This window comes from Chelmon rostratus, chromosome 3 (assembly GCF_017976325.1).
Source record: "Chelmon rostratus isolate fCheRos1 chromosome 3, fCheRos1.pri, whole genome shotgun sequence".
NCBI lineage: Eukaryota > Metazoa > Chordata > Actinopteri > Chaetodontiformes > Chaetodontidae > Chelmon > Chelmon rostratus.
The window spans coordinates 11,042,676-11,069,948 of record NC_055660.1 but is presented as its reverse complement, the minus strand read 5'-3'; the positions used below and the strand labels follow the sequence as shown (position 1 = coordinate 11,069,948).

The 27,273-nt window shown below is 42.6% G+C and overlaps 1 protein-coding gene across 4 annotated transcripts in view; it reads left to right on the top strand.

Annotated features, from left to right (window-relative positions):
• usp34 (ubiquitin specific peptidase 34) overlaps positions 1–27,273 on the top strand; it is a 55,468-nt gene that overhangs the window by 20,575 nt on the left and 7,620 nt on the right. For 2 of the 4 annotated variants that reach the window (XM_041964511.1, XM_041964493.1), the window contains exons 9-64: positions 112–193; positions 410–502; positions 999–1,124; positions 1,245–1,374; positions 1,804–1,934; positions 2,679–3,397; positions 3,744–3,958; positions 4,098–4,216; positions 4,706–4,833; positions 5,167–5,256; positions 5,483–5,578; positions 5,772–5,854; positions 7,313–7,467; positions 8,377–8,490; positions 8,712–8,811; positions 9,067–9,229; positions 9,324–9,450; positions 9,790–9,940; positions 10,088–10,188; positions 10,398–10,613; positions 10,734–10,859; positions 11,139–11,261; positions 11,749–11,832; positions 12,091–12,177; positions 12,368–12,568; positions 12,669–12,751; positions 12,839–12,879; positions 13,110–13,234; positions 13,717–13,869; positions 15,155–15,259; positions 16,519–16,574; positions 17,123–17,427; positions 18,189–18,352; positions 18,453–18,518; positions 18,964–19,110; positions 19,611–19,667; positions 20,107–20,184; positions 20,997–21,091; positions 21,221–21,393; positions 21,566–21,716; positions 21,842–21,920; positions 22,002–22,055; positions 22,156–22,251; positions 22,346–22,410; positions 22,520–22,595; positions 22,859–22,906; positions 23,017–23,082; positions 23,215–23,295; positions 23,468–23,553; positions 24,143–24,311; positions 24,792–24,866; positions 25,083–25,234; positions 25,329–25,482; positions 26,153–26,197; positions 26,388–26,492; positions 27,103–27,250. In XM_041964511.1, the coding sequence (XP_041820445.1) occupies positions 112–193; positions 410–502; positions 999–1,124; positions 1,245–1,374; positions 1,804–1,934; positions 2,679–3,397; positions 3,744–3,958; positions 4,098–4,216; positions 4,706–4,833; positions 5,167–5,256; positions 5,483–5,578; positions 5,772–5,854; positions 7,313–7,467; positions 8,377–8,490; positions 8,712–8,811; positions 9,067–9,229; positions 9,324–9,450; positions 9,790–9,940; positions 10,088–10,188; positions 10,398–10,613; positions 10,734–10,859; positions 11,139–11,261; positions 11,749–11,832; positions 12,091–12,177; positions 12,368–12,568; positions 12,669–12,751; positions 12,839–12,879; positions 13,110–13,234; positions 13,717–13,869; positions 15,155–15,259; positions 16,519–16,574; positions 17,123–17,427; positions 18,189–18,352; positions 18,453–18,518; positions 18,964–19,110; positions 19,611–19,667; positions 20,107–20,184; positions 20,997–21,091; positions 21,221–21,393; positions 21,566–21,716; positions 21,842–21,920; positions 22,002–22,055; positions 22,156–22,251; positions 22,346–22,410; positions 22,520–22,595; positions 22,859–22,906; positions 23,017–23,082; positions 23,215–23,295; positions 23,468–23,553; positions 24,143–24,311; positions 24,792–24,866; positions 25,083–25,234; positions 25,329–25,482; positions 26,153–26,197; positions 26,388–26,492; positions 27,103–27,250 (7,058 nt within the window). Of the gene's footprint in view, positions 1–111; positions 194–409; positions 503–998; positions 1,125–1,244; positions 1,375–1,803; positions 1,935–2,678; positions 3,398–3,743; positions 3,959–4,097; positions 4,217–4,705; positions 4,834–5,166; positions 5,257–5,482; positions 5,579–5,771; positions 5,855–7,312; positions 7,468–8,376; positions 8,491–8,711; positions 8,812–9,066; positions 9,230–9,323; positions 9,451–9,789; positions 9,941–10,087; positions 10,189–10,397; positions 10,614–10,733; positions 10,860–11,138; positions 11,262–11,748; positions 11,833–12,090; positions 12,178–12,367; positions 12,569–12,668; positions 12,752–12,838; positions 12,880–13,109; positions 13,235–13,716; positions 13,870–15,154; positions 15,260–16,479; positions 16,575–17,122; positions 17,428–18,188; positions 18,353–18,452; positions 18,519–18,963; positions 19,111–19,610; positions 19,668–20,106; positions 20,185–20,996; positions 21,092–21,220; positions 21,394–21,565; positions 21,717–21,841; positions 21,921–22,001; positions 22,056–22,155; positions 22,252–22,345; positions 22,411–22,519; positions 22,596–22,858; positions 22,907–23,016; positions 23,083–23,214; positions 23,296–23,467; positions 23,554–24,142; positions 24,312–24,791; positions 24,867–25,082; positions 25,235–25,328; positions 25,483–26,152; positions 26,198–26,387; positions 26,493–27,102; positions 27,251–27,273 lie in introns of all 4 variants that reach the window. The other 2 variants (XM_041964501.1, XM_041964484.1) reach the window with 1 other exon arrangement.

The window sequence follows — 27,273 nt, the reverse complement described above, 5'->3', positions numbered from 1 at the left end:
TGCAGCAGCAAGTTGAAGTTTTCTGTTCCACATGTTGAGCTCCTGTTAACCTGTGTGTGGCTTCATGAATGTCTCTTAACACCTCATTCTGGTTCTGTTTTGTCCCTCTAGGTCCATAGCAAAGGAACTTGCTGACTGGCTGATCCATAACAACGTGGTGGAGCACATATTTGGACCAAATTTGCACATTGAGGTGAGACCTTTGATCCAGTGATGTAAAGTAACAGCAAGTGTACACAAATGTTGCTTTTTCAACTTTGTTTTATTGTGTTGCAATGCATTGCATTCTCTCAAACGGGCCAATTACTTTACTTAAACAATATCAACATTGGAGAGTAGAGATTATCTTATTTTCTCCAAACACTGCTGATCTTGTGTGTGTGTGTGTGTGTGCGTGCGTGTTTTCCAGATCATTAAACAGTGCCAAGTGATCCTGAACTTCTTGGCTGCCGAGGGCCGACTCAGCACGCAGCATGTGGACTGTATTTGGGCTGCAGCTCAGGTAAGACGGCACAGATTTACACCTGAGTGTAGACGGTTTTATTCCACACCATGAACCTGTTTGTTACTCTGTCAAACAGCATGAAGGAGACTAAGCTATCAATTATTATAGCAGTCATTTAATGGTTATTAACCACATACTGGTTGTTGACTTGCCTTTTTAACAGTTCTTATTGGTTTTGAACTTTTCTATATGTGTGTGTATATGAGAGGAAACCTTTCCACCTTCAATTGCAGATGCTTAGACTAAATATTAAAACTGTACTTCTCAATCGAAATAGCTTCTTTGTTTATATATAATCAGTTTGTTGATCATAATAAACAATTTAGGTCTCCATCAGAATGAAAGAGGAAACACATTCTTACCCATATTGAATAGTTTAAAATTATATTTTGATGTATTAAAATATTGTATACAGACCATATTTAAGTTCAAAAGCATCCGTGTACCAGTCAAATATGAAATCTCTGGTTCTGCTTTTTGTTTGGTGTTTTAGCTGAAACACTGCAGCCGTTACATCCACGACCTTTTCCCTTCACTCATCAAAAACCTGGACCCAGTGCCTCTCCGCCACGTCCTCAACCTGGTGTCAGGCCTGCACCCCAGCGCCCACACCGAGCAGGTACACACACACACACACACAGCCTCAAAACTGACCTAAAAGCTTTGTGATCTTCACCAGACTGTTGAATTTTACGGTGTTGATATTCTATGATAAACACTCATCCGTCTCCCTCCTCAGACGTTGTACCTGGCCTCCATGCTGATCAAGGCTCTGTGGAACAACGCCCTGGCAGCCAAAGCGCAGCTCTCCAAACAGAGCTCCTTCGCCTCCCTGCTCAACACCAACATCCCCATGGGCAACAAGAAAGGTCAGTCTGGATTCATGTACGGCTCCGGCAAATTAACATTGATGAATCGAAATGTAAAAGCTACGTTCAAAATGTCTCAGCAATGACGAACCAACATTAAAATTTTTATTCTCTTGACACTTTGGCAGTGCTAGAAGAAGTACATTTACTGAAGTAAGAGTAGCAATACTGCAGTTTAGAAATACTCTGTCACAAGTAAAAGTCCTGCATTCAAGATTTTACATCAGTAAAAGTACAAACATTTGAGCATCAAAATATACTTACAATATACTTACAGTGAAGTACTAATGCAGAATGGTCTATTTCAGACTGATATACATATTATATTATTATAATTATTGATTATTAATGTATTTGTCAGTTTAATATTGCAGCTAGCGAAGATGGAGCTAATTTTAATCACCGTATGTCTTTCTTGTCTGGTCTCAGGTTCACCAGCTGCCAGTCCGGACAGCAGTGACAACAGTGACACTCAGCACAGTGGAGGCAGCGACATGGAGATGGATGACCAGATGATGACTGGCAGCAAGAGGAGCCAGCAGAGACTGTCCGACACAGAGGTAAACAGTCACACTCACACTCACACACTCACACATACACACATACTCTCTGTCAAGCTGATTTGGATCCTGCACTCAGAGCTATTTTTTTCTTTCTTTGGTTACATTTCATGTCATTAACACAGCAGATGTAGATTCAGTTTCTCTTTCATGCACAGCTGCTGATGGACACGTGGAACTTGAAACATTTGAGTTGCATAGTTTTAATAATAAAAGGAGCTGTTTTGAGCATGTGAGATTCCACGATAAGTGGCCCGTAGAAGCTGAACTGGATGAACTAAATGAAACTCAGCAGGTTGTTCAGCAAAGCATTGTTGAACCTAATGAACCATTTTAAATTCTCTGAATTTGGGGGAAAATGTGTACAAAGTAATGCACAGGACATCTAGAATATTTACATTTTAGGGTTGCAGCCATAAGAAACATTGAGTCTTAAGTTTAAATACTTCTCTCGAAAGGTCATCATTTGCTATATTGTCTAAACCTAAAATGCTGAATGAAAAAAATGTGAGTTGGGCAAGAAATCCCACCTGGGACACGATACTCCATCATTTTTAACTCAAGAAAAAAACATTGATAAAAAACAACTGAATCCGAACCAGATTTTGTGTTCGTGTATATGTTCACCCTGAGATATTTTGATCGGATCAGGGATTTGAACCAGCGCTCTCACCTCTGCCTGACTGGCACACCGATGGGATTAAAACAATTGTCTTGTGTCTTGTGTTTCTGGTGGTTCCTCAGGAGTCGATGCAGGGCAGCTCTGATGAGACGGCCAACAGTGTGGAGGAAGGCAGCAGCGGGCCGGGCAGCAGCAGCGGCCGCAGCGAGGCCTCCAGCAACGAAGCCGCATCTAGCCGAGCCAGCCAATCAGCCGGGAGCCCCGGCAGTGAGATGCACTCTGATGACATGGCGGACAGTGAGGCCTTAAAGGAGGAGGAGGAGGAGGATGAAGAGGAAGATGATGAGGAGGATGATGATGACGATGAGGAGGATGAAGATGAGGGGAACCGGTCGGCTGCTGAAGGCGGGCAGCAGAAGGAGCCCAGGGAGCAGACGGAGTCGAGAAAGAGAAAAGCGGGGGAGGCACTCGGTGAGGGGCCGAGCCAGGGGGCGGGGCCCAGTGGTTCTGGAGGTGGGGCCAAGCCCAAGGTTCTCCCCTTCAGCCCAGAGACTTCTGCTGTCATGGTTACAGCTGCGTCAACATCGTTGGAGGGCCGGATGAGGATGTTGGACGCCTGTTCTTCCTCATCGTCTGCTCGGCCGGATGGGACGGAGCCTCAGCAGCAGCCGTCAGACATTGGCCCCTCACAGATGGTACAGGGGCCTCAGGAGCCTACATGCCTGCCGCGGCCTGGGGACTTTCTGGGGGAGGCCATGGGCAGTGAGCTCTTTAACTGCCGGCGCTTCATTGGCCCCCAGCACCACCACCATCACCATCATCACCACCACCATCATGAAGGGTAAGGCCACCATTCTGCAGCTTTGTCACTGACTTAGTTAATGTGTTCACCTACAAAAAAGCTGACTAAAGCCTAACCCAGAGGCTCCAGTGCTCTTCACAAATATTGAACAAAATGAGCAATATACTAAATATACTGATTGTTCAATAGAAGGTTTATGTCTGTATCAAGAAAACGCAAGAACAAAACAACAAACCCAGTGAATTAAATGTTCCAGTTTAACACAAAATGCAATAATAATGTTGCCTTTTTATCTAAATTCATCCACTGCAATTTCACATTGTGATATAGTGTCTGATTGGTCCTTAATGGATCTGCTCCTCTGCCTCCTTTATAAAACCCTCAGTCCCATGGTGGAGGACATGCTGAGTGCTGACGACGTGAGCTGCAGCAGCTCTCAGGTCAGTGCAAAGTCAGAGAAGAACATGGCCGACTTTGACGGCGAGGAGTCGGGATGTGAGGAGGAGCTGGTCCAGATCAACTCACACGCTGAGCTCAGCTCCCACCTCCAGCAGCACCTTCCCAACCTGGCCTCCATCTACCATGAGCACCTGGTTCAAGGTGAGTCACGCTCAAGGCCTTGAAAAGTTTGGAATAATTAGATTATTTTGACCAACACAACAGGTTGTTTTTTCTCTTTTTTGTGTTAATCCACCAAGAGCCAGAGAAGCTGATTTTGTGAGCGCTCTAATCTCTGCAGGTCCTGCCGTCCATAAGCACCAGTACTCCAGCAGCCACGCTGTGACTGACATCAACCTGGACAATGTTTGTAAGAAGGGCAACACTCTGCTGTGGGACCTGGTGCAGGATGAGGACGCGGTATGACTTTAAACCAACTTCTCTGCGTAGGCCGTGTTTTTAAAGTCACTTGTTTTGATAGATAGTGCTTTAGCAACCAACAAACAACAACAGGCTGCAGTGACTTCCTGTAGTCTGTGTCACTGAGCTTCCTTCCTTCAATAACCGGAGGTGATAACCTTTAATACACTACCAAACAGTTAACAGAGTCTTAGTTTGTTCCTCTCTGATAACCAGAGGTGATAATAACTTTTCTCATTCGAAGATTCATCAAAATGATCACGAAATGTTTCCACAAACAACATGCTCACAAACTAAAAGCATAAACAGCTGATAAAAAGAAAAATAAAAGCACCAAAGTAATACTTGAATAGAAGCAGGCCAAAATAAGGAGCTTTTCAGTCCATCAGATGAAGAAGACGAAAAAGCATCAGTCAAGACCAGAAATGCTGAAACATCCAGCTTGCCTCAGTGTGATCTCATTTTTACTTTGTGTGTTTGTTCTTTTAGATCCATCTGTCTGAAGGTCTGATTAATGAAGCAGAAAAGCTGTTGTGCTCGCTTGTCTGTTGGTTCACTGACAGACAGATCCGAATGCGCTTCATCGAGGGTTGCCTTGACAACTTAGCTCACCACAGGTAAGAGTGACCCATGCCAGAGCATTGACTCTGTCCCAGGTTTCCACTGGATTTAATCATCTCCACAAACAAACTGTTAAAACCACTCATAGAGTGAATGTCTGAAAGCTGTGTCAGACTCTGACCTGGAAAATATTTCATGGTGTTGAACATGTTGGAAAGAGGATCATTCTTGTGTCTGATGTTCTGCCGCTACAGTCAAAAAAGCATAAATAACATCTTTTATGACCCAGTCTGCAGATCTAACGGAATAAAAAACTGCTCAGCAACACAGTAATATTTCCAAATCACTTTTCCTTTTGTCCTTTTTCGACCCTTTTCATCTACCCTCAGGTCTGTTGTGGTTTCCTTGCGTCTACTACCCAAACTTTTTGGTACTTTTCAGCAGTTTGGCTCCAGCTATGACACTCACTGGATCACCATGTAAGCAAAGTTTCCCAGTTTGAAAGTTTAGCTTATCATTGCAACTATTAGCCATGTACCCTTATTTCACATTTATGTGTTGAGTAGCTTGTGTACTTCAAGCTGTATCTTCAGCAATTCTGTAACTGCTGTTTTTGTTTTTTTTTTTTCATGCATTTGCATGGAACTTCTACTGGCCTTGAGATTCATGACTGCGGTACATGTATGTGCTTGTCATTTCTGTCAGGTGGGCCGAGAAGGAGCTGCACATGATGAAGCTGTTCTTCGACAACCTGCAGCACTACATCCAGGAAGTCCGTGAACACCGGCACAAGTTTGCACTGTAAGTCTGTCAACCCTTTACCTCAATCTCACACAGTTTTGGTTCACCACGAAGTGCTAAACAGAGCTGCAAATGACAATTCTTATATCCAGTAATGTTTGTCCAAAAATAAAATCAGTAAAATCATGTGTTTTCTCTGTTAAGAAATTGTCATGATCAACACGGACATGTCTCCTCTGATATGTGGTTGCAGGTACAGCCACAGTGCGGAGGTCCAGGTTCGTCTGCAGTTCCTCACCTGCGTCTTCTCCACACTGGGATCTCCAGACCACTTCAGTAAGATTCAACTGATTCTGCATTTAAAAAAGGGTTTCTAGTATATTTGAGCTCACAAGAGTCCATGTTTAATGATGATTTTCTCACCTATCTCTTATTTTATCTAGTGTTACAGGTGGCATCAAGTTTATTTGCCAGAGTTTTGAGAAATGTTTGCTGCCACCATGATAAAATGGAGGTCAATGCATTTCATGTGTGTTGCCCAAAACATAAAAAAAATGAAGCATTACATTCCAATGCATATTTACAGAGAAATGTCCTTATTTTTCTTGATAATCCACTAATGTTGCTGTCAACAACATAGCCAAACACATTTCAAGTCTTTGCAAGTTTCATGCTGGAGTAAAATGAGTGGGAAGCATCGACTGCTCGAGAAGCTAGAAATTCACACTGACCACTCAAAATAGTTCAGTTTGCTTTGTAAAATATGAAGCAGCAGTTTAGAGTGTATGTGATAAAATTGTTTTGCCTGGCATTGTCAACACTTGTGTATTTTCCAAAGAGAAGCCGTTTTAACATTAGTTTGGAAGTGAACTCTGAATGACTGTTTGGTTCTCTCTCTGAGTCTTTGGGGAACGATGCTAAAATAGACCTCATTATGCAACCTGAGCTGCCCGCTGAGAACAATGCTCCTGCTGTCTGTCTGAGTGTGCAAGAGAGAATGACGTAACACTCATGAGGAGAAAATATGACCTGCTTCTAGTAGTATTTTACCAGATTTAGTCGCGGTTTGATCACCCACAGCCATCATTTAAGTTTCATAACACTAACTGCAAGAAACCAGAAGTCAGGTGATCAAGAGAGCCGCAGGATTCAGTCCAGACCAGAGAAGTCTGGGAATCTGATATCAATTTTCCTTGAAAGTTGAAATGTCAGGGAAGTGAACACATGTGACTGTACAGTAGAGCGGGATGCGTTTTCACCTCGACTGAAATCTAAAGGCCTCTTGTAGCTGTTTATTCTGAAAGAAAACCAACATTAACATACTGAACCTGGTGCCTGATTCACCTTCATCTCTTTTTGCCCTTGTTCCTTGTTGTTCCTGGCTCGTTGCTGCATTTTAAATCACCTTTTCCACTTTCCTTCTGATTTTCCAGTGTAAACAAGATCACCATAGAATTACAGACAAAAAGGGTGGCTGCTAAGAAATATTCTTGGTACAGTAACAGTGGTTCCCAACCTTTTTGACTTATGTCCCATTAAAATAAAAAAAAAGTCCACTTGTAGCCAAAACAGGTTATGGCTGTAGTGCCGACATACGTTTTAAGGAGTTAAGCCACAGGGATTTTTCCTTTCCAGATTTAATTTAAAGGTCATAATAGTATCCAGTTTTACCAGAAAAGCAAACTAAGTTTTTCCACAGTCTTGTGTTTTATTAAGTGCAGAAGGGTGTCTTTACATTTGATTGAGCTCCTGTGTGTAATTGTGTGAGTGTGTTTGTGTGTTTCCGTCTCTCAGGACTGAGTCTGGAGCAGGTGGACATCCTGTGGCACTGCCTGGTGGAGGACGCTGAGTGCTATGACGACGCGCTGCACTGGTTCCTCAATCAGGTCCGCAGCAAGGACCAGCATGCTATGGGCATGGAGACCTACAAACACCTGTTCCTGGAGAAGGTGGGCACAAACACTCTACAATGTACAGAACTGAAGAGTTAGCAAAAAATGTCAGACATCACTATATATCCACTGGAATATCTGGGAATTTTGAGTGTTTTATTCTTGGCATGGAGTATCAGTGAGTGTGTGGATATGCACATGAGCGTCCTGGCTATGATCTGGTTTTCAGAGTGTCCTGGTTATGTGTTAACACCATATCCTGGTTTCAGAAACCAGGAAAATGCAGCATGTAGGCACCAGATCCAGGTCTCTGAGCATCTTTGTTGGTATAGGACATGGTGGGACATCAGGACACCTCTGTGCATAGATGATCAGAAACATGGATACTGTTAGAATTATGTAAACAGGGAAGGTTTCTCATATTTCATAAAACATTGTATCCTGATTAAGGCCAAAACCTGGTTTCTAGATTGTATGTAAACACACTCAATGACTCTTAAACTTTTTGCTACGAGATGTTTGTCTGGAAAACTTCCACTGAGCATTGATTTAGCCTGTTTGGGTAAATATTGGACCAAACAGAAAATTATGTGATGACTACCGCCTTTTAGAGGTTAATAAAGCATGATGAACATAAACTGAAACATCTAGTTAACAGCATGACTCAGTTCTTTCCTCGGGCTAATTTCGATATAATTTTGGCGGGTAGTCTCTCTCGCCATCTTCGTCAGACTGGAACCTCTCCCTGCATGTGTCGAGGGATAATTCAGAGGATATTTGACAGAATTTCCAGAATAGCCGCAATGTTTTTCTTCAAAGAAGCAAAGAGCAGTGAGAGCCTAGTGTTTGTCCTCCGCAAATTCATCCATGATCATGTCAGATGACAACAGTCATGGAAACACACTGATGAGTCCTGAACAGCAGATGTGTGTTGATGCTGGTTTGTGTGTGTTAACGTGTCTCCAGATGCCCCAGCTGAAGCCAGAGACCATCAGCATGACAGGCCTCAACCTCTTTCAACACCTCTGCAACTTAGCTCGCCTCGCCACCAGTGCACTGGACAACGCCTCCAGCTGTGAGGTAATCAGACTCCTCTCTGCTTCATTCCTTCCTGCAAAAAAGTACTTAAAACAGAAATGCGTATATGAGTTAACTGGCAGACCTTTCAGAACTTAATATTTAACAATCTGATACATTGATGTATGTTGCAATGTGTTGCAAGAGCTCATCTTACCCAGTTAAATCAGAGTAGACAGACCGTTGACTCACAGATCTGTGTGTATCTGTGCGTGTGTCTCCAGTTGTGTGGGATGGATCAACTGTGGGGGATCGCCCTGAGAGCTCAGTCTGCAGATATCAGCCGCGCTGCGATCCAGTACATCAACTCCTACTATATCAACGGTTAGTTTACCTCCATCATTTGCGTTTACAACACACACACACAGTTTACAGACCTTAATGAAAATATATTGACTGTCATATTTAAAGTGTCTATACAGACTCACCTTTTTTTCATGTTTAACCAGGAAACTGTTTTTAATGTCAAAGCGCAATAAGATTGATTTTAAGTTTTACTGTGTGACTGTGGACTTTTAAAATTTTTGTTTTTGTCCTGCATCATGTCTTTGTATGACTTGTGTATGTTGAATCCTCCAGCTGGGAAGACAGGTCTGGAGAAGGAGCAGGAGTTCATCAGGAAGTGTATGGAGAGTCTGCTGATGGCTTCAGCCAACCTGGAGAAGGACGCCCACTCCAGCTTGACCAGCATCGAGAGGGGCCTGCTCATGCTCAAAACACACCTGGAAGCCTTTCGACGCAGGTACACACAGTCAGTATGTACAGCATTAATGAAGATACTGGCTGTGTGTAAACACACCTCAACAGCGCATTGTTTTCTTTCCTGTCCCTGTCAGGTTTGCGTACCACCTGCGACAGTGGCAGATCGAGGGGACGGGAATCAGCAGTCACCTGAAGGCTCTGAGCGACAAACAGTCTCTGCCGCTCAGGATCGTCTGTCAGCCCGCCGGCCTTCCTGACAAGGTGAGAGATTCACATTTGACACAGCAAACCACTAATCTCCACTCAAGAAGTGTGACTGTGTATGACTACTGCAGAGTTGTAGCTCTGATGCTGAAATGTGATTTATAGATACAATTGGACTGGAAAACAGCAAAACTAAGAGAAAGAAGTGAAAACTTACTTCCACGATATAGATGTAGAACTTTCAAATTCTGCAAATAGTGACTTTAAGCAGTGTCAACACTGCGAATATCGTTTCTAGCTTTAATTTTTCATCTTTCAAGCCAAAGTTGATTAAATGCTGAGCTAAAAATCAACTTGTTACATGAGCAGATTCATTTATAGTATGTGTTTTTGCAGATGACGATCGAGATGTATCCCAGCGACCAGGTAGCAGACCTGCGAGCTGAGGTGACCCACTGGTATGAGAACCTGCAGAAGGAGCAGATGAACCAGCAGGCTCAGCTGCAGGAGTTCGGCCAAAGCGGCCGGCAGCCGGGAGACTTTCCAGGTCCCACAGATCCTCCCGTTCTCATTGTTTACATACTAACAAACATCACTGGATCACTTTAACAGTTGTCTCGCTGTCAGTAGTTTCTTCTTGTTTGAAGCTGTTTGTTTGTGAGCTGTTGTGTGAAGTCTGTCTTGTCTCCTGCAGGTGGTTTGATGGGACCAGTCAGGATGATCTCCTCTGGCCACGAGCTGACCACAGACTACGATGAGAAGACCCTGCATGAGCTGGGCTTCAAAGACATGCAGGTGAATGTCAGGTTTCTTTCCTGATGTTGGACAATATCTGAAAAACAAGCAAGAACAAGCTGGAGAACGGTTGTGTTAGATACTCTGATCTAAATAAAAGATGTTTCATATTTAAGTTTTCCTTTTAGTCAGTCCAAAAGTCCAGATTTCCTGTAGGTGCACAAACATACAACACAGATGAATTATCATAATTGTCTGTTTCATCCCAGATGGTGTTTGTGTCTCTGGGAGCACCACGGAGGGAGAGGAAGGGTGAGGGCATCCAGCTGCCAGCCTCCTGTCTGCCTCCTCCCCAGAAGGAGCACATTCCCATGCTGCTGCTCCTCCAGGAGCCACACCTCACCACGCTGTTCGACCTGCTGGAGATGCTGGCGTGCTTCAAACCGCCCAGCCCCAACACCGAGAAGGTCCACGAAAACCCAGAGGTGGGTGTTTCTACCTCTCTGTGTCACGCTGGAAGTATTCTTGTTTGCAGAGCAATTTCTAATCAGGGTGGAAATATTATATGAGCTTCAAAATAATATATATAATAATAATCCATGCAGAGTATGCGGTGTGAAGAGCTTCACCTCCATGCAGAGAATTTGTCTCGTCGGGTTTGGGAGCTGCTGATGCTGCTTCCTACATGTCCCAAGATGCTGCAGGCCTTCCAGAACATCTCCGACGACACGGTGAGCCATTACAACAACTTACATGGTAGAATAAGAAAAGAGCAAATCCTGGTCTCAATCCCTCAGAATCGAAGAGAGAATGTATTTCTCCAGCTGACATTTCGCACCAACATTCAGTAAGCTTATACGGAGAAGAGGATTCTTTCTAAACCTACAGGAGGAGGAAATGGACAATGCAGCCACAAATTCAAATTGCTCTGTGTTTTTTCTTTCCAACACAGTTTAACTGAGCTGTTTTTTTTGTTTTTTTTGTGTGTGTGTGTGTGTGTGTGTGTGTAGAATGGGGAGGGTCTGTGCTGGAAGGAGCTGCTGAGGATTAAAAGTCCCCACAAGCTGCTGTACGCTCTGGAGATCATCGAGGCTCTGGGCAAACCCAACAGGCGCATCCACCGAGAGTCCACTGTGAGAAAAACACTGATTTGTAAAGACGTTGTGATAGATAGTGTCTGGTTTTGTAATTTGTTCTGGTTTTTGCTTTACTTTGTACAATGTGAAGGCACAATAAGCAGTAAAGACAAAGATTAGTGTCTCTTTAAAGGACCCTTTAATCATGCTTATCTATTCTATGTACATGAACAACATCACGTACAAGAGAGTTCAAATTAAAGGTTTTTAGCAAGTCCAGCATCGGTACTGATTCTTCAGCGATATTTAATATTGGCTAATATTAGATATTGGTAATCTGATAATCAATCTGTCACTTACACATACAAACATGCACACAATGCATCAACAGCTTTTCAGACTTGTATATATATGTGTGTGTGTGTGTGTGTGTGTGTGTGTGTGTGTGTGTGTGTGTGTGTGTGTGTGTGTGTGTGTGTGTGTGTGTGTGTGGTGTGTGTGTGTGTGTGTGTGTGTGTGTGTGTGTGTGTGTGTGTGTTTCCAGGGCAGCTACAGTGATCTGTATCCAGACTCTGATGACTCCAGTGAGGATCAGATAGAAAACAGCAAAAACACGTGGAGCTGCAAGGTACAACACAGCACATCACATCGATCTGTTGTTCAGACAGTGAGAAACTCAGAAACTGTATTTTTCCCGCTTTATCCTCTTTCTGATTTCCACTCTTTCAAATGTAAGTAGTTGTTAAAGATGTAAATGGAACCACAAGATACAAGCAGCAGTCCACCACAATATATCAGTGTTTTATGTATAGTTTTAAAGAAGTTACAACACCAACAGTACATTTTTCAAATTCTTTTTTGTAAATTCTTTATTTCTCTGCTCCAGTTTGTTTCGTCTGGAGGTCTGCAGCTGCTCCTGGAGATCTTCAACTCAGGCATCCTGGAGCCCAAAGACCAGGAGTCTTGGACTGTGGTGAGAGAGACTAGATCCCTTTGAGTGAATTGTCTGGTGGAGACACAGTTTCATAATCTGAGTGTAAATGGAAGGAATGGTTTGATTTGTCCGTTTCTGAACGCATGTGCATGTTGGATCATCTCATAGCCACTTCTGGGATCTTTGTGTGTCTGGTTTTCATCTTGTTCTCCCTCTGTCTCCTCCGCAGTGGCTGCTGGACTGCCTGGCCTGCTTGCTCAAGTTGATCTGCCAGTTTGCGGTGGACCCAGCAGACCTGGACCTGGCCTACCACGACGTCTTCTCCTGGTCTGGTCTCGCCGACAGCCAACGCAAGCGGGCGTGGCCGGGGAAATCCCGCAAGTCCACCGTAGAGCATGGGAAAGGCCTGCACATCCCCCGGCTGACGGAGGTAAATGTTCCGCCGGCTAGAAAAGCAAACAGCTGATTGTTGAAGCAGCAGCGATTCGCCTCAACTGTCTGGGACTGATTATCTATCTGCTGGTTTCCAGGTGTTCCTCAGCCTCGTACAGGGTACCAACCTCATCCAGCGTTTGATCAATGTGGCCTACACCTACGACAACCTCGCACACAGGTGACAAACCACAACAGTACAAAACAGGTTCTTCTGGTATCTAAAATTTATCAAGTATAATTTACGTGTTGTCTTTTCATTCAACAGAGTTCTTAAGGCTCAGTCTGACCACAGGTCTCGTCACGAAGGTGAGAACTTATTAAAAATGATGTTTATTAACATCTGGCATTCATGATGATCTTCATGCAATGATCAGTTCTCTCAACATCTTTGACCCTGAAACAAATCCTGCCTCCGAAGTCAATAAAAACAACAGAAATAGACATGATGCAGAAAAAGGAAACAATCTGCTGGCAAGCTGTTATGTTGGCCTTAACATGAAGGTGATGTTTTCCTTTTTTTTTTTTCTTCTCCTAAGTGACTCACTACTCCATGTGGCTGCTGGTGAGCTGGGCTCACTGCTCCTCCACAGTGAAGTCCAGTCTGGCCGACAGCGACCACCTTCATGACTGGCTGAAGAAACTTACCCTGCTGGTGCCCGAGGTGAGCCAGTCCAAACATCTTCATGTCCCAGACACATTGAGGGGAAAAGTAATCAAATCCACCCTGCAGCACCACTAAGGCTCATTAATTGACATGTTATGTCTCATTTGTTTAATCTGACTATTTTATCTGGAGTCGTATCACTAGAAAGCAAATAAGCAAAATGCTGAACATTTCCTGTGAATCACACATTTTATTTCTAATAATTAAAACAGGTGCTGTGAATGCAAGTTGTCACAATCAATGTCAGTTGATGGTGATGCCTTAAATATGCAATTTCTAGTGACAGGAATACCAAGCCTAACAGTCTCACATTTAACTGTACCTTCATGTGAGCTTAGCTTGTATGAACAACACAGAAGAAGAGCTAAGTTAAAATTACAGCATCACAACTGTGGATCAGCGTAAAGAAATTGATTGTAGATGTTAACTAAACATTTTTATCAGTTTGTTGTCTGACCTGCTGTCGTTATTGTTTTCAGCCGGCCGTGAGACACGAGGCGTGTAACGGCCTCTACAAGCTCTCCCTCTCAGGTTTGGAGGGAGGAGAGTCCATCAACAGATCCTTCCTGCTGCTCGCTGCCTCCACGCTCCTCAAGTTCCTGCCCGATGCACAGGCCCTCAAACCCCTACGGGTGGGTCCCGCAAACTCTCACACACTCACTGAACCCCATAGAGGAAAGTACACATGCACAGGAAACTCACGTGCAAGCTACACTCTGTGTCAGTAGTCCTCAGGGATGATGATCTGACTCAATTTGAGCTTTGCTACAGTGAAACCAGTTTGTCTCTGTGAGACATTTTCCCTCTGGTTGGTTTAATGCTTGAGAGACTGGGACACATTCTGAATACAGTGCAATACAGACGCCCTCTGGAGTTTCTGACAAACGAACAATTCTGTTGTTTACATTCAGTTTTATTCACAAAAACTCATTGTGTGAATCTTTGAGGTCAAACAAATGTGTTCAATGCATTTCCTTCCTCGTAAAACATTTGCAAACATTTTCAGGTTGAGCCCAATCCCAATGTTGCTACACAATATGGATATATATATTTTTTATATAGGCTTTTTGGCTTTTATTAGACAACAGATTAGAAAGGAAGAGAGACGGAGGACAACAGGCAGCAAAGGGGTTGAAATTGAACCTTTGAACGTATTCCTTTGCCTTACAGTTGAACGAGAGGTAATTGTCAAATAATCTGTTTTCCCTTTTTTGCCTAAACAGCATCTTATACATGTACGACCTGTAAGCTTATTTTTCTTGTAGTTGCTCCTTCAGTGGATCCTTTATCCTTTCATTTCCTTTCTTTCTTTCTTTTTATGTTCCCGGGCTTCCTCTTGTAACCCACGTGTTTAACGTTACAGCGCATAGCGTCTCAAAGTCTGCAAATCTGTGGACATTGGGATTGGGCCCTCTATTGTTCGCAAGCTAGCAAATATTGACACAGCCTTCTTCTTCCCTGTCTTTGTTTTAGCATTGTTATATATCTTGGCACATTAATACCACCTGTAGATCTGTATGGGAACAATGTGAAACCATTGGCATGCATGTTGTAGTGGTTTGACTGCCAGTCGGAGTTGAGGTCTGACAAAGATTATGCGTTCAGTTCTGTAGCCTTCAAAGGAGCGTTTTCTTTCTGAACCCTAGAGCCATAATAAATAACAACCTGATAGATCTAAAGCACCAACAGACAACATACCACACACAAAAATACTCAGTCGACTCTCCTGCTGCTGATCAGTAACTTCTGGCCACCTTCAGAAGTTGCAGAGATCCTCAGCAGCCACAGACAAGTTTTTTTTAAAATTCAAATTAATAATGTTAATGAATTTTGTTGAATTTATGAGGAGGCTACTGAATGTAGAATGCATGTACATTGCTATTAACAAGGGAATTTCATGGTAATGTGTATTTGCAGGTGGAGGACTATGAAGAGGAGCCTCTGTTGCGGACGGGCTGTAAGGAATACTTCTGGCTGCTCTGCAAACTCATCGACAACATCCACGTTAAAGACGCCAGCCAGGTGGGAACCCTACACAACAGCTCTGACCATCATGTTGATCTGTAAGCTGATGAAACAACCCTGATTCCACAAAAGTCTGGACTCTGTGTAAAACGTAAATAAAGTAAATTAATACTAATACGACTATTTCCAAACAAACTGTTTACTGTTTAACATCCTATATACAATCATGTGTTCACAAAGTGGTGAACCTCGCTCCATCCTTGCCTGTGAACGACAGAGCCTTTCCAGGATGCTCCTTTCATACCCAGTCATGATACTATCACCTGTTGCCAATCAACCTGTTTACCTGTGGAATGTTCCAAACAGGTGTTTTTGGAGCAGTCCACAACTTCCAGTCTTTTGTGGCTCCTGTCCCAACTTGTTTGAAACATCATATTCAGAATGAGCAGATATTTACAAAAATCACCCAAGTTGATGAGGTCAAACATTAAATATATTATCTTTGTAATGTTCAGTTGAGTGTATGTTTGAAAGCTTTAGGGCATTCAATCGTTTGCAACTGGACCTCGTCAGTTTGTCTTAGAAGACGTTTCGCCTCTCATCCGAAACTTCATCAGTTCAGCTCTAGTTAGCTAGTCTGGTTGCGTACGAACTGATGAAGCCTGCTCGGATGAGAGGCGAAACGTCTTCTAAGACAAACTGACGAGGTCCAGTTGCAAACGATTGAATGCCCTAAAGCTTACAATGACCTGGATGAATGAGAATATTCACAGGTATGTTTGAAAGGATTGTCAAGTTATCACATTCTGTATTACTTATGGTTTAGACAAAGTCCCAACTTTTTAGGAATCTGGGTTGTAGATTCAGTTTATTGAACAAGTGATGAACTGTTGTTTGCAAAGATTTGAGATTTTCACGGTCTGAAAACCGTCTCAGATAATCAGTTTAACGATATGCGATATTACACAATTGTTGTTGTTATCTTTTATTATTATTTTCAGTTACAGTGACCCTTAAAGGAATGAAAACTGATGTTTTTTGGGTTGAACAAACACTTTTCTTATAATTTCACAAAATATTGCGTCTTATAGTTTTTACAGAAATACACAGTAAATAGTAACAGTAGTGAACAGTAATATAATTCAGTACTGTAGATAAAAAATGTACATGATATACCATGGCAGACAATGAACCCGTTACCGCTGCAACCCCAGTTGATAGAATTGTTGTGATGTTTTATTGAACTGTTGCTAGTATTGGTCTGTTTGAACTCACAGAAGGTCTCTCCCTCTCTGTCGCTGGCCGGCTCGATGCAGACCACCCTGCTGGACCTGGACGCCCTCGCTCGGCACCTCGCCGACTGCATCAGGAGGTCAGACAATCAAATAACTAAATACAGGAATTTTATACACAGTGAATTGTAGCAGGGTTGATGTTTTAGTGTATTGACTTGCCTGCAGGTGTGACACCTTTTGAGGAACCTTATGTGTGGAACATTTATTTCTTAGCCTAGAGAAGCCACACTTTGTTTTAGTGCTGTGCCAGCGCTGGAGAAAGTGAAAGTCTGATTCAATGGTGGAAAAGTATGCAGTTATGCAGCCTTTAGCTGGAAATGCAGCTGTGATGCTAAAAATAAGTCTGGCTGTGTTCTTGACCTGTCGGACTCTGTTGCGGTGGTGTTACCATGAAATTATTTTCAGCACCAATGAATTTACAGCTTAAGTTGCCTGTAAACATAACATTTCCTTTCACCTTTTCACATAAAGAATGTAGACTTTAAAGTTTGGATTTTGTCTGTAAACAGTTTGCGTTGGAACTTTTGTTCATGAAATGAAATCACAGGGAACAGGGAAGCACAGAAATCTGACGTGAAGAGCTCTTTAAGAAACGACTTGACCTCAGTGTTCTTCTCTCCTCCAGCCGTGAGATCCTGGACCAGCAGGACGGGACGATTGAGGACGACGGGCTGACCGGCCTTCTGCGTCTTGCCACCAGCGTCCTTAAACACAAGCCTCCCTTCAAGTTCTCCCGCGAGGGTCAGGAGTTCCTGCGGGACGTCCACAACCTCCTCTTCCTCCTGCCCAGCCTGGCAGACCGCGCTCAGCCCAAATGCAAGTCGCACGCTGCCCGGGCCGCTGCCTATGACCTGCTGGTGGAGACGGTGAAGGGCTCAGTGGAGAACTACCGGCTGCTCCACAACTGGGTCATGTCACAGCACATGCAGGGTGAGGACACTAGGTGCTTCACTGTTTTAAGTGGTCGGTTTGTTACCAGGGAGACCAGTCCTTTCCCAGCCCTGAGAAGACTGAGTGATAGGAGCAACAGATTTATGGAATGAAATGTTTCCAGCATGTTCAAAATGACTGCTTTTAGGTCTGTAAGTTTTCTTAAGCCCAATTGTTTAAATTAGACATTTCTTTGCTATTGGATATTTTTTTAATGACAGAATGATTTTATTGAAAAGTTACAGAGTCATAGACAACATTGCACCACAGGTCATGTATCCAGAAACCACAACCTTTGGATTATAAAGTGTGGAAATCCAAATGAGAACTGTGTGTTTGCACATACACCAACACAAAATCACATTATTTATTTGTACTGGTCTTTCTGTCCACCTAATGGATGCAAGTCCAATATTCACTTGACTGTTGTAGTAGGAAACTAGTCTGCAAGCTACACTCTGTGTCAGAAGTCCTCTGGGACGATGATCTGACTCAATTTGAGCTTTGCTACAGTGACTCCAGTCTGTTTCTGTGAGACATTGTCCCTGTGGTTGGATTAATGCTGGAGAGACTGGTACAGTCATTACTGCAAACAACCTCCATTACGTTACACTTCTTACTTATATCAGAAATACTGATTAATGTTGGTTTTAACAGGGACATTTTTTTATTACCACAAGGCAAAAGTGCCACCAGGTGCACAAGGACAGTCTTGTTGTACCAAAAAAAAACACTGAAAACATCCGTCATTCTTCTTTTAGCCTCTCATGCCCCGTACAAGTGGGACTACTGGCCCCACGATGATGTTCGGGCCGAGTGTCGCTTTGTGGGTCTGACTAACCTGGGAGCAACCTGTTACCTGGCCTCCACCATCCAGCAGCTCTACATGATCCCTGAGGCCCGCCAGGCCGTGTTCACTGCCAAGGTCAGAGCCTGCGAGACAAACCGAGAGCAGAGCACACTAGGACAGCATTATTCACTTTCAGAACATTGTAGATTCTCACTGTGTGTGTGTGTCTGTGCAGTATGCTGAGGATATCAAACACAAGACTACACTGCTGGAACTGCAGAAGATGTTCACATATCTGATGGTGAGTCTTACATTTCTGCTCGTCATCCTCTACGTTGGATTTTGATAACGCCACAGAGAACAGAGTGAAAGATTTCATGATGATTTTTCATCATCTTGTAGATTTGTGGAGATGCAGCTTGATGTCAGACATTTATACGTTAAAACAATACTTTTACGTCAAATTCATTGAGCTTTTATACAGATGTGCAACAGCTGCCGTATATTCAAGTGTGATTATGTTTTTGACAGATTCATCATGAAGCACAAGCTGAAGACTAAAGAAAATGATTTGATTTTGCATCTGTCAGTAAAATGTGAAATATTGTTCTCTGATGTCAGTTAAATAAACAAAGGTTATAATTTCAAACTCTTGTTTACGTTGGTAGTTTGCGACACTCTACAGACAGTTTGACTAATCTCATCTAAGCTTGTCTTTTCCTCTGTCCAATGCTTTGTCTGTCCAGGAGAGTGAGAGGAAAGCGTACAACCCTCGGCCGTTCTGTAAAACCTACACTATGGACAAACAGCCTCTCAACACTGGGGAGCAGAAGGACATGACCGAGTTCTTCACAGACCTCATCACCAAGATAGAGGAGATGTCCCAGGAGCTGGTAAACACACACAGCTTGACACGAGTCAGAGTGATAACAGATCCTCACTAACAGACGCAGACTTATTGTTCTGTGTTTCAGAATCACTTTTATTTCTGTCCAGACAGTTTTCACAATGTCTGTACAAAAGGTCTCAACAAGTTGGTCTGTCTTTAGTCTCAAACATGTCCCTGAAAGTGGCAGAAACACACACACACACACGACAACACATTTCTTGTTTACAGAATTATGCAATAATAACTGGAGTCATAAAAAACCTCCGAAACCTTGATATTTAACTGAATCGATGCTTCTGGAGTTAGAGGAATAAAAGTACATATGCAAATTAGATGCACACACATAAGGCACAAGAGTCAGCAGATCTGTACAAACGAAGACAAACAGACAGTTTGTTCTATATGTTTAACAGAACAGTTTGAATAAGAATATGAACCAAGCCTTAGTTAATTTAAACACAAGATACTTGTGCTCAAATGTGTCTTATTTGTGCGTTCTCTCAGAAAAACACAGTGAAGACTCTGTTTGGAGGCGTCATCACCAACAACGTGGTTTCTCTGGTAAGTTTGAGGAGATTAATTTGATTTGAAATGAGGAATATTGAACTTAAATTTGGTTTATTTTGATCTCGAACATCATGAGGACCATAAAAAAAGCTCTTAAGTACACCTCTCAGCTTCAGTGTTACTTGAATTGTCCTTTGATTATTTTGAGCATTTTCCCTTTATACATAGAATTTCATTTTTGGTGTATTTTATATACGCTTTTACAGTATTTCAACATGTATAATAATCATGTTGAATTTAGGGTATAAATGATATGTTCTTTTAAAGGCTTGATTGTACACTAAACATGAATTACCTCATATCTTTAGAATGCATTTTTCAATGCCGTGCAGAGGTTAAAGTACAGGTCTTAAATTCAAGAGTTATAAATAAGGTTTTGAATTTCAGTTACTGACAGTTTTACTGACACTTTGTGCTTCTGTCTGTCCTGCAGGACTGTGACCACGTCAGTCAGACTGCAGAGGAGTTTTACACCGTCAGATGTCAAGTGGCAGATATGAAGAACATCTATGTGAGTTTACAAAACACAGCAGTATCAGCCAGTGGTGGAATGACTCAGCAGTTCTTCTCCATTACATCACAGGGACAAATACTGTCCTGGATCCTTTCAGATTTTAGTTTTTCATCCCCTTCCTGTCCAGTGAAAACCCTGTATCTCCAGATGAAGATCTCTGATAAACTAAAGGATGAAATGTTCCTTTATGGGTTGAGATAATTTTCCTCCTTTTTCAGCTGAATAAACTTTTTAAATAGCCTCTAGGACAGGCATGTCAAACTCATTCCATAAAGGGCCGTGTGGCTGCAGGTTTTCGTTCCAACCAAGGAGGAGCACACCTGGCTGCAATCAATTAATCAGCTGATCTCAGTCTTCAGCTGATAACTAATGATCCCTTGATGTTGATTGGTTGGCCTGGTGTGCTCCTCCTTGGTTGGAACAAAAACCTGCAGCCACACGGCCCTTTATGGAATGAGTTTGACATGCCTGCTCTAGGATCAGCTGGAAAGTGCAACGTCACAAAGCTGAAAACAGGCTATTTCTCTGAGCTCATTAAACTACACACTATAAACACATGATGACCTTATAGAATATGATGCTTTGCTGTAGATTAAACTAGCCAACAGTATATAAAGTAGTTCAAATGAGCTCAACCTTAAACATCTACAGCTGTGAAATGCAACATACACATTAATGCCGCAGTAATATTGATCCTCAAACATCAGAGATAAGAAAAACACTGACAGGGAACATTTTACTGCACTATGAGTACTTTATACTTTAAGTACATTCTGTCATTTCATTCTGCTGCTGTTGTCTTTATTCAGGAATCTCTGGATGAGGTGACCATCAAGGACACTCTGGAGGGCGACAACATGTACACCTGCTCCCAGTGTGGCAAGAAGGTCCGCGCAGAGAAAAGGTCAGAATTAATCTGTTTGTAAAAAAAACAATCCTGAAACCCTCTAACAGGAGTTGGACACTTGTTCATGATTTCAACCTGCGTGATAAATCGTTTAATCTCCCTTCACTCTCGTCTCTCCTCCCACAGAGCCTGTTTCAAAAAGCTTCCTCGGATCCTGAGTTTTAACACCATGAGATACACCTTCAACATGGTGACGATGATGAAGGAGAAGGTCAACACCCACTTCTCCTTCCCGCTGCGCCTCGACATGACGCCCTATACCGAGGACTTCCTCATGGGCAAAGGAGAGCGCAAAGAGGGTTCGTCCGAACACCACAAAACACTGAGGATGAGAAGTATTATGGAGCTAATAGTTGCTGAAAAGTGTTTGTTTTGCTTACATCTTGAGGGAAAACTAGACCGGAACATTTTCAGTAATTTTCTGGTGTGGATATCATTTGAATTCGGAGCGGTGTTTGTCCTGTGCTGCAGGTTTTCGGGAAGAGGGCGAGTCAAAAGTCACAGAGAGCTACGAGTACGACCTCATCGGAGTCACAGTCCACACCGGCACAGCAGACGGCGGCCATTACTACAGCTTCATTAGAGACATCGTCAACCCACATGCTTACAAGAACAACAAGTGGTGAGCGCAGATGCACGTTTAAGTGGTCATTGTTTTTTAGTTATACGGACTGATTACCCAGACACCAGATCTAGGTTGCTCATAGGTGTAGCTGCATTTGAAAACGAGGCGTGCGCTTCTTGCAGGTACCTGTTCAACGACGCAGAGGTGAAATCCTTTGACTCGGCCCAGCTGGCCTCGGAGTGCTTCGGTGGAGAAATGACGGTACGAGCTGCAGTTACATGAACATAACAGGTGAACTCATCTGTCTCTCTGGACTTCACTGACTTTAGTTTTGCCTTTCAGACGAAAACTTACGACTCCGTCACAGACAAGTTCATGGATTTCTCTTTTGAGAAGGTAAAAAAGATTTCCAGGCTGTTTTTTCTTTATCTGGTTTAGTTTCTCATCACCACATGATGTCCAGAAGGTAATAATGAAGCATTGATTGATCTTGCAGACACACAGTGCCTACATGCTCTTCTATAAGAGAGTGGAGCTGGAGGAGGAGAATGGGAAGGATTTTAGTTTTGATGTCTCTCCTGATTTGCTGGAGGTACAGTGGGCCTACTTTTTAAGGTTTAAATGATCTAAATACGTTGATATTTATGATTAAATCTTAAATCTACATTTCCGTCTCTCTTTCTCAGTGGATTTGGCACGACAACATGCAGTTTCTCCAGGATAAAAATATATTTGAACACACCTACTTTGGGTGAGTATCAGATCTATTACTTAATTATTCTGACAGAATGAACTGATGAATCCTGATATTTGATGATCACTGCTCACCTTCCATGATTGCTTGTCTTTGTTTTTTTCAGTTTCATGTGGCAGCTCTGCAGCAGCATCCCCAGCACTCTACCAGACCCGAAAGCAGTCTCCCTCATGACTGCTAAGGTGAGACAATTTAGCTGTCTTTTCTACGGCGAAAGGGAAATTTTCATTTTCAATTTTCAACAATTAAGCATGGTTATAGTTATTAAGAAAACCAAAAATTATGCTTCTTTAGCAATAAAAAAATGTCCTCATGACGTGACGTTTTTTTGTCACAGTGCTTTTGTGTATTTATTTTGAAATTTAAATCCTGAACACAACAGCCAAAGATCACCTAAAAGTCATAAAAGTTCTCTTCTTTACTGTAAATGTTCTTTTCTTTGCAGCTCAGCACTTCATTCGTCCTGGAGACTTTTATTCACTCCAAGGAGAAGGTACTGCCCACTCAGCTTATTGTAGGACATTTCATTTCTGACACACAGCACAGTGTCTGTACAGAGGAGACGAACTGACTGATGTGTTTTTCCTGCCCTCATACCTCTAGCCCACCATGCTGCAGTGGATTGAACTCCTGACCAAACAGTTCAACAACAGCCAGGCTGCCTGCGAGGTTCGCAGCTTGTTTTACCTCAGTGTTGTAGCTTTTTGTTGTTTTGGTTCATCTCGTATGTTTGACATGGCGTTTCTGTTGGACACAGTATAGACACTCATTTGTTTTTGTTTATGCTTTCATCTGTTTCAGTGGTTTTTGGATCGGATGGCTGACGACAACTGGTGGCCGATGCAGATCCTCATAAAGTGCCCCAATCAAATTGTCAGACAAGTGAGTAATTTATCTGATATAACTTCACCGTAACCTGGTTTCCATTTTTCACTCCTCTACCCTTAGATTTTCCCATCAGGCATGTAATGAGTAAAGTTTTAATGAGTAAAGTGGTTAAATTTAAATCTTTATTTTGTCTCATCTCACTGACACTTCTGCCTCTGTCCTCCAGATGTTCCAGAGGTTGTGTATTCACGTCATCCAGCGGCTGCGTCCGGTTCACGCTCACCTCTACCTGCAGCCAGGCATGGAGGACGGGTAAGAGAATCAAAACACACAAGCTTTAGATTTTAAATTATGGTTCTTTGTACTTAATAAGTAATGGAGGCATTCTTGTTTGACTTTCCCTCCCTTCAAATGATTTTAATATTCTAAGAAAGTTCCTCACACCAGATATTTGAAACGTCGTCAGTGAGATGCTTGTAGTTCTGCATGCCAGTGTTTTTATTGAACTTCTATTGAAGGAATGGAATCTCCAACACAATGAAGTATATTTGAAAGAACTCAATTTTTGAAGCAAAAATAACGATCAGTTTCAGTGATGAATGGAAAGTCAGTTAAGTTGTGCCATTAGACGTGTGCAGCACAAACAGACAGTGTTGTGTCTGTGGTATCAGATGGCAACAGAGATCCAAACAGGAGCCTCGTGTCACTCAGTGTCACTCTGGACTCTGAGAAAGATTTGTGGCACCACATTACTGACAGACAGGCAGAGCCGAGACATAGTGCAAAATGCATCCAAGGCGACAGTCGATAGTTAAAACGTGTCGGACAGTAGCCGAGCAAAACCCACCTGTGTCCTGATTAGTTTGAACCTGCCCTGAAAAGATCTTTCCTCCTGTTTCAGCTCCGACGACATGGACGGTCCGGTGGAGGACATCGGCAGCCGATCCTGCGTCACTCGCTTTGTGAAGACCCTCCTGTCCATCATGGAGCACGGCGTCAAGCCCCACAGCAAACACCTGACCGAGTACTTCGCCTTTCTCTACGAGTTCGCCAAGATGGGAGAGGAGGAGGTCGGTCTGAACTTTGACTCTGACTTTGATTTTATAGTCTGAAAGGTGTTCTCTAATCCAAAGGCATCAGTTTTACTAACTGCTGTTGTTAGAAACATCTTAAAACCATACTGAGTTCTGTTGCCTCTGACTGAGGAGCAGCACACGCACAGATCTCAGACAAGTGAATCTAATGAAGTCAGAAAAGTGAGTGTTTCTATCAGGTTCTGTTCCTGTTTTTAGATATGAAGCTTTGACATAAACATATTTTCTTCAAGGATCCTCTGAGCTACGTGTCACTCTTATTATTGTGTGAACTGCAGTGTTGAGAAGCTGTTAATGAATTACCACAAAAGCTTTTTTTTCTTTTTCATCTTTTTTGTTTGTTTTAATTAAAAATGTAATCAAATTATTTCCATATTTTATTATTTTTGAGCAGTTATTGTTAAAAAATAATGAATCTTATGTAAGAGAAGTCAATCATCTGTTTTGTGTCTGCAGAGTCAGTTCTTATTGTCACTACAAGCCATTTCCATTATGGTGCATTTCTACATGGGAACCAAAGGCCCTGAGAATGTAAGTTCACACACTGATTATTTATGGTTCACAACACACTGTGTTTATTTACCACAGTGTTTGTATTGAGGTCTCAATTTTACTTGATTATTTACTTTCCTTGTTGGTACGTGATAACTAAGCCTGTAGCCCTCTGATAGATTTGTGGTATTTAGTGACATGTAAGTATTGTGATTATGAGAAGGAACAGAGTAAATGATGAGCATCCTCCCTCAGCCTCAGGTGGAGGTGCTATCAGAGGAGGAGGGAGAGGAGGAGGATGAGGAGGAAGACATCTTGTCTCTGGCAGAGGAGAAGTATCGTCCTGCCGCTCTGGAGAAGATGATCGCCCTCATCGCTCTGCTGGTGGAGCAGTCTCGCTCTGAGAGGTACGAGTTCAGGATTTGATGGGACTGATATTCTCTTTAATGCGGGATTTTGAAGATTTGAAGACAAATCTTTGGTTCTCTTTCTGCCCTGCAGACACCTGACTCTGTCCCAGAGCGACATGGCGGCGCTGACCGGAGGGAAAGGCTTCCCCTTCCTCTTCCAGCACATCAGAGACGGCATCAACATCAGACAGACCTGCAACCTCATCTTCAGCCTCTGTCGCTATAACAACCGCCTGGCTGAGCACGTAAGTTTAACACATACACACAGAAAATGACAGATTGGAAGAGGTTAAATTTACTTACTCAGTCCTTCTTTTCAACACATGTTGTGCATTTGGGGCTTTTTCAAACACCAGTTGTTTCAAGTTTTCCTAACACACCAAACATGTCAAACTGATCGCCACAGATGTTTCTAATATTATGTATCATAAAAAGGAAAAGAGGGAATAGATATGTTATCATGTGGCGCTGAATGTTTTTTTACTTTGACCCGATTCAAGGAGACATTTCAGGGGAAGAAAAATCTGCTCTGAGCATTTAAATTGTATTTTTAGTGTACTTTGGGCTGTTTAAAGCTGTTACGTATGTTTCCTCAGCCTGATTAAAGTATACAGAACTTCCAGCAGAGCTTAAAAGTAGAAACATCAACTTTAAATCTCTTCTGTCAGTGACATCCAACAGTAATACATAGAGAAACCCATCAGAGGCAGAAATAGACCAGAATGCACTGTGTGTGTGCATTCTTGTGTTTTGAGCAAGAGCCTTCTGTCATTATATGTCACTATCATATTACAGCTGATACTTTGCAACTCTCCGTTCTGGTTTTTGAAAACGGCACTTAGACAAACATTAGTATTTGCAGCCAGCAGTGCAAATGATTTATCAGATACTGAATGCTTATTTCTCTCCTGACAGATCGTGTCGATGCTGTTCACCTCCATCGCTAAGCTGACTCCTGAGGTGAGCGGGACAGACTTTTTACTCAAATCAATGAAAAACTGAAAACACAGCACAGTGAACAAACACGTTCACATGAGTTTATTCTCAGTTACTACTGTTGCGGCCGTACGCTGGATGATTTTAAATGAGAGTATGAAGTAGCTCTACATGAGGCTCATCAACAGTCTTCTTTTTCACGTCGCTCCACCAGGCTGCCAATCCTTTCTTCAAGCTGCTGACGATGTTGATGGAGTTTGCGGGCGGACCCCCGGGGATGCCCTCCTTCGCCTCCTACATCCTCCAGAGAATCTGGGAGGTAAAAGGCTTAAGATAGTGTCACAACACAGAAATCAAATTTGTGGTTCATCTTCAGATTTCACATTTTTTATATCTGTGTTTTTTAATGTGGCACCATATTTAAAATGAAGCTGTTATCCAGTGAAATCAAGATCATCTGTTTGGCTTTAGCTTATTTTATATGCGACACACAATAATTGATGAAGTTTTAGTTTTGGTGTTTTAATTATGAGCAACCTCCCCTTGTTCTTTTCTTTTGTTTTCATTCTTTACCCACCTTTCTTAAAATAAAAGGTGTTTTTTTTTTTTACAAGAAAATGGCTGCGTACAAAGTAGCAAATAAATTGACAAAGACACTAAAGATAAAAAAAATGTGCAGATGAAACCAGTGCCTTTAGCTGTTAAAAACATGCTCATGTTCTCATGTTCAGAATAAACTCTCTTCAGTGAAGTAGACTTCAGCTCAGGTGAACTTTCCTAACACTCTCAGTTATGTCCGTCTAGTCAGCAGGCGCACATCAGCTTGCTCGAAAAAATCTGTTAGTATTTACCTGAGTCTCACGCAGACTAGCCTCAGTGCCTTTGTTTGTTCTGCTTGTCTTCATGTATGTTTGTGTTCTTCCTCTCAGGTGATCGAGTACAACCCGTCTCAGTGTCTGGACTGGCTGGCTGTCCAGACTCCCAGGAACAAACTGGCCCACAGCTGGGTCCTGCAGAACATGGAGAACTGGGTGGAGCGCTTTCTGCTGGCCCACAACTACCCCAGAGTCCGCACATGTAAGAGCCTCGATATTCTGCGG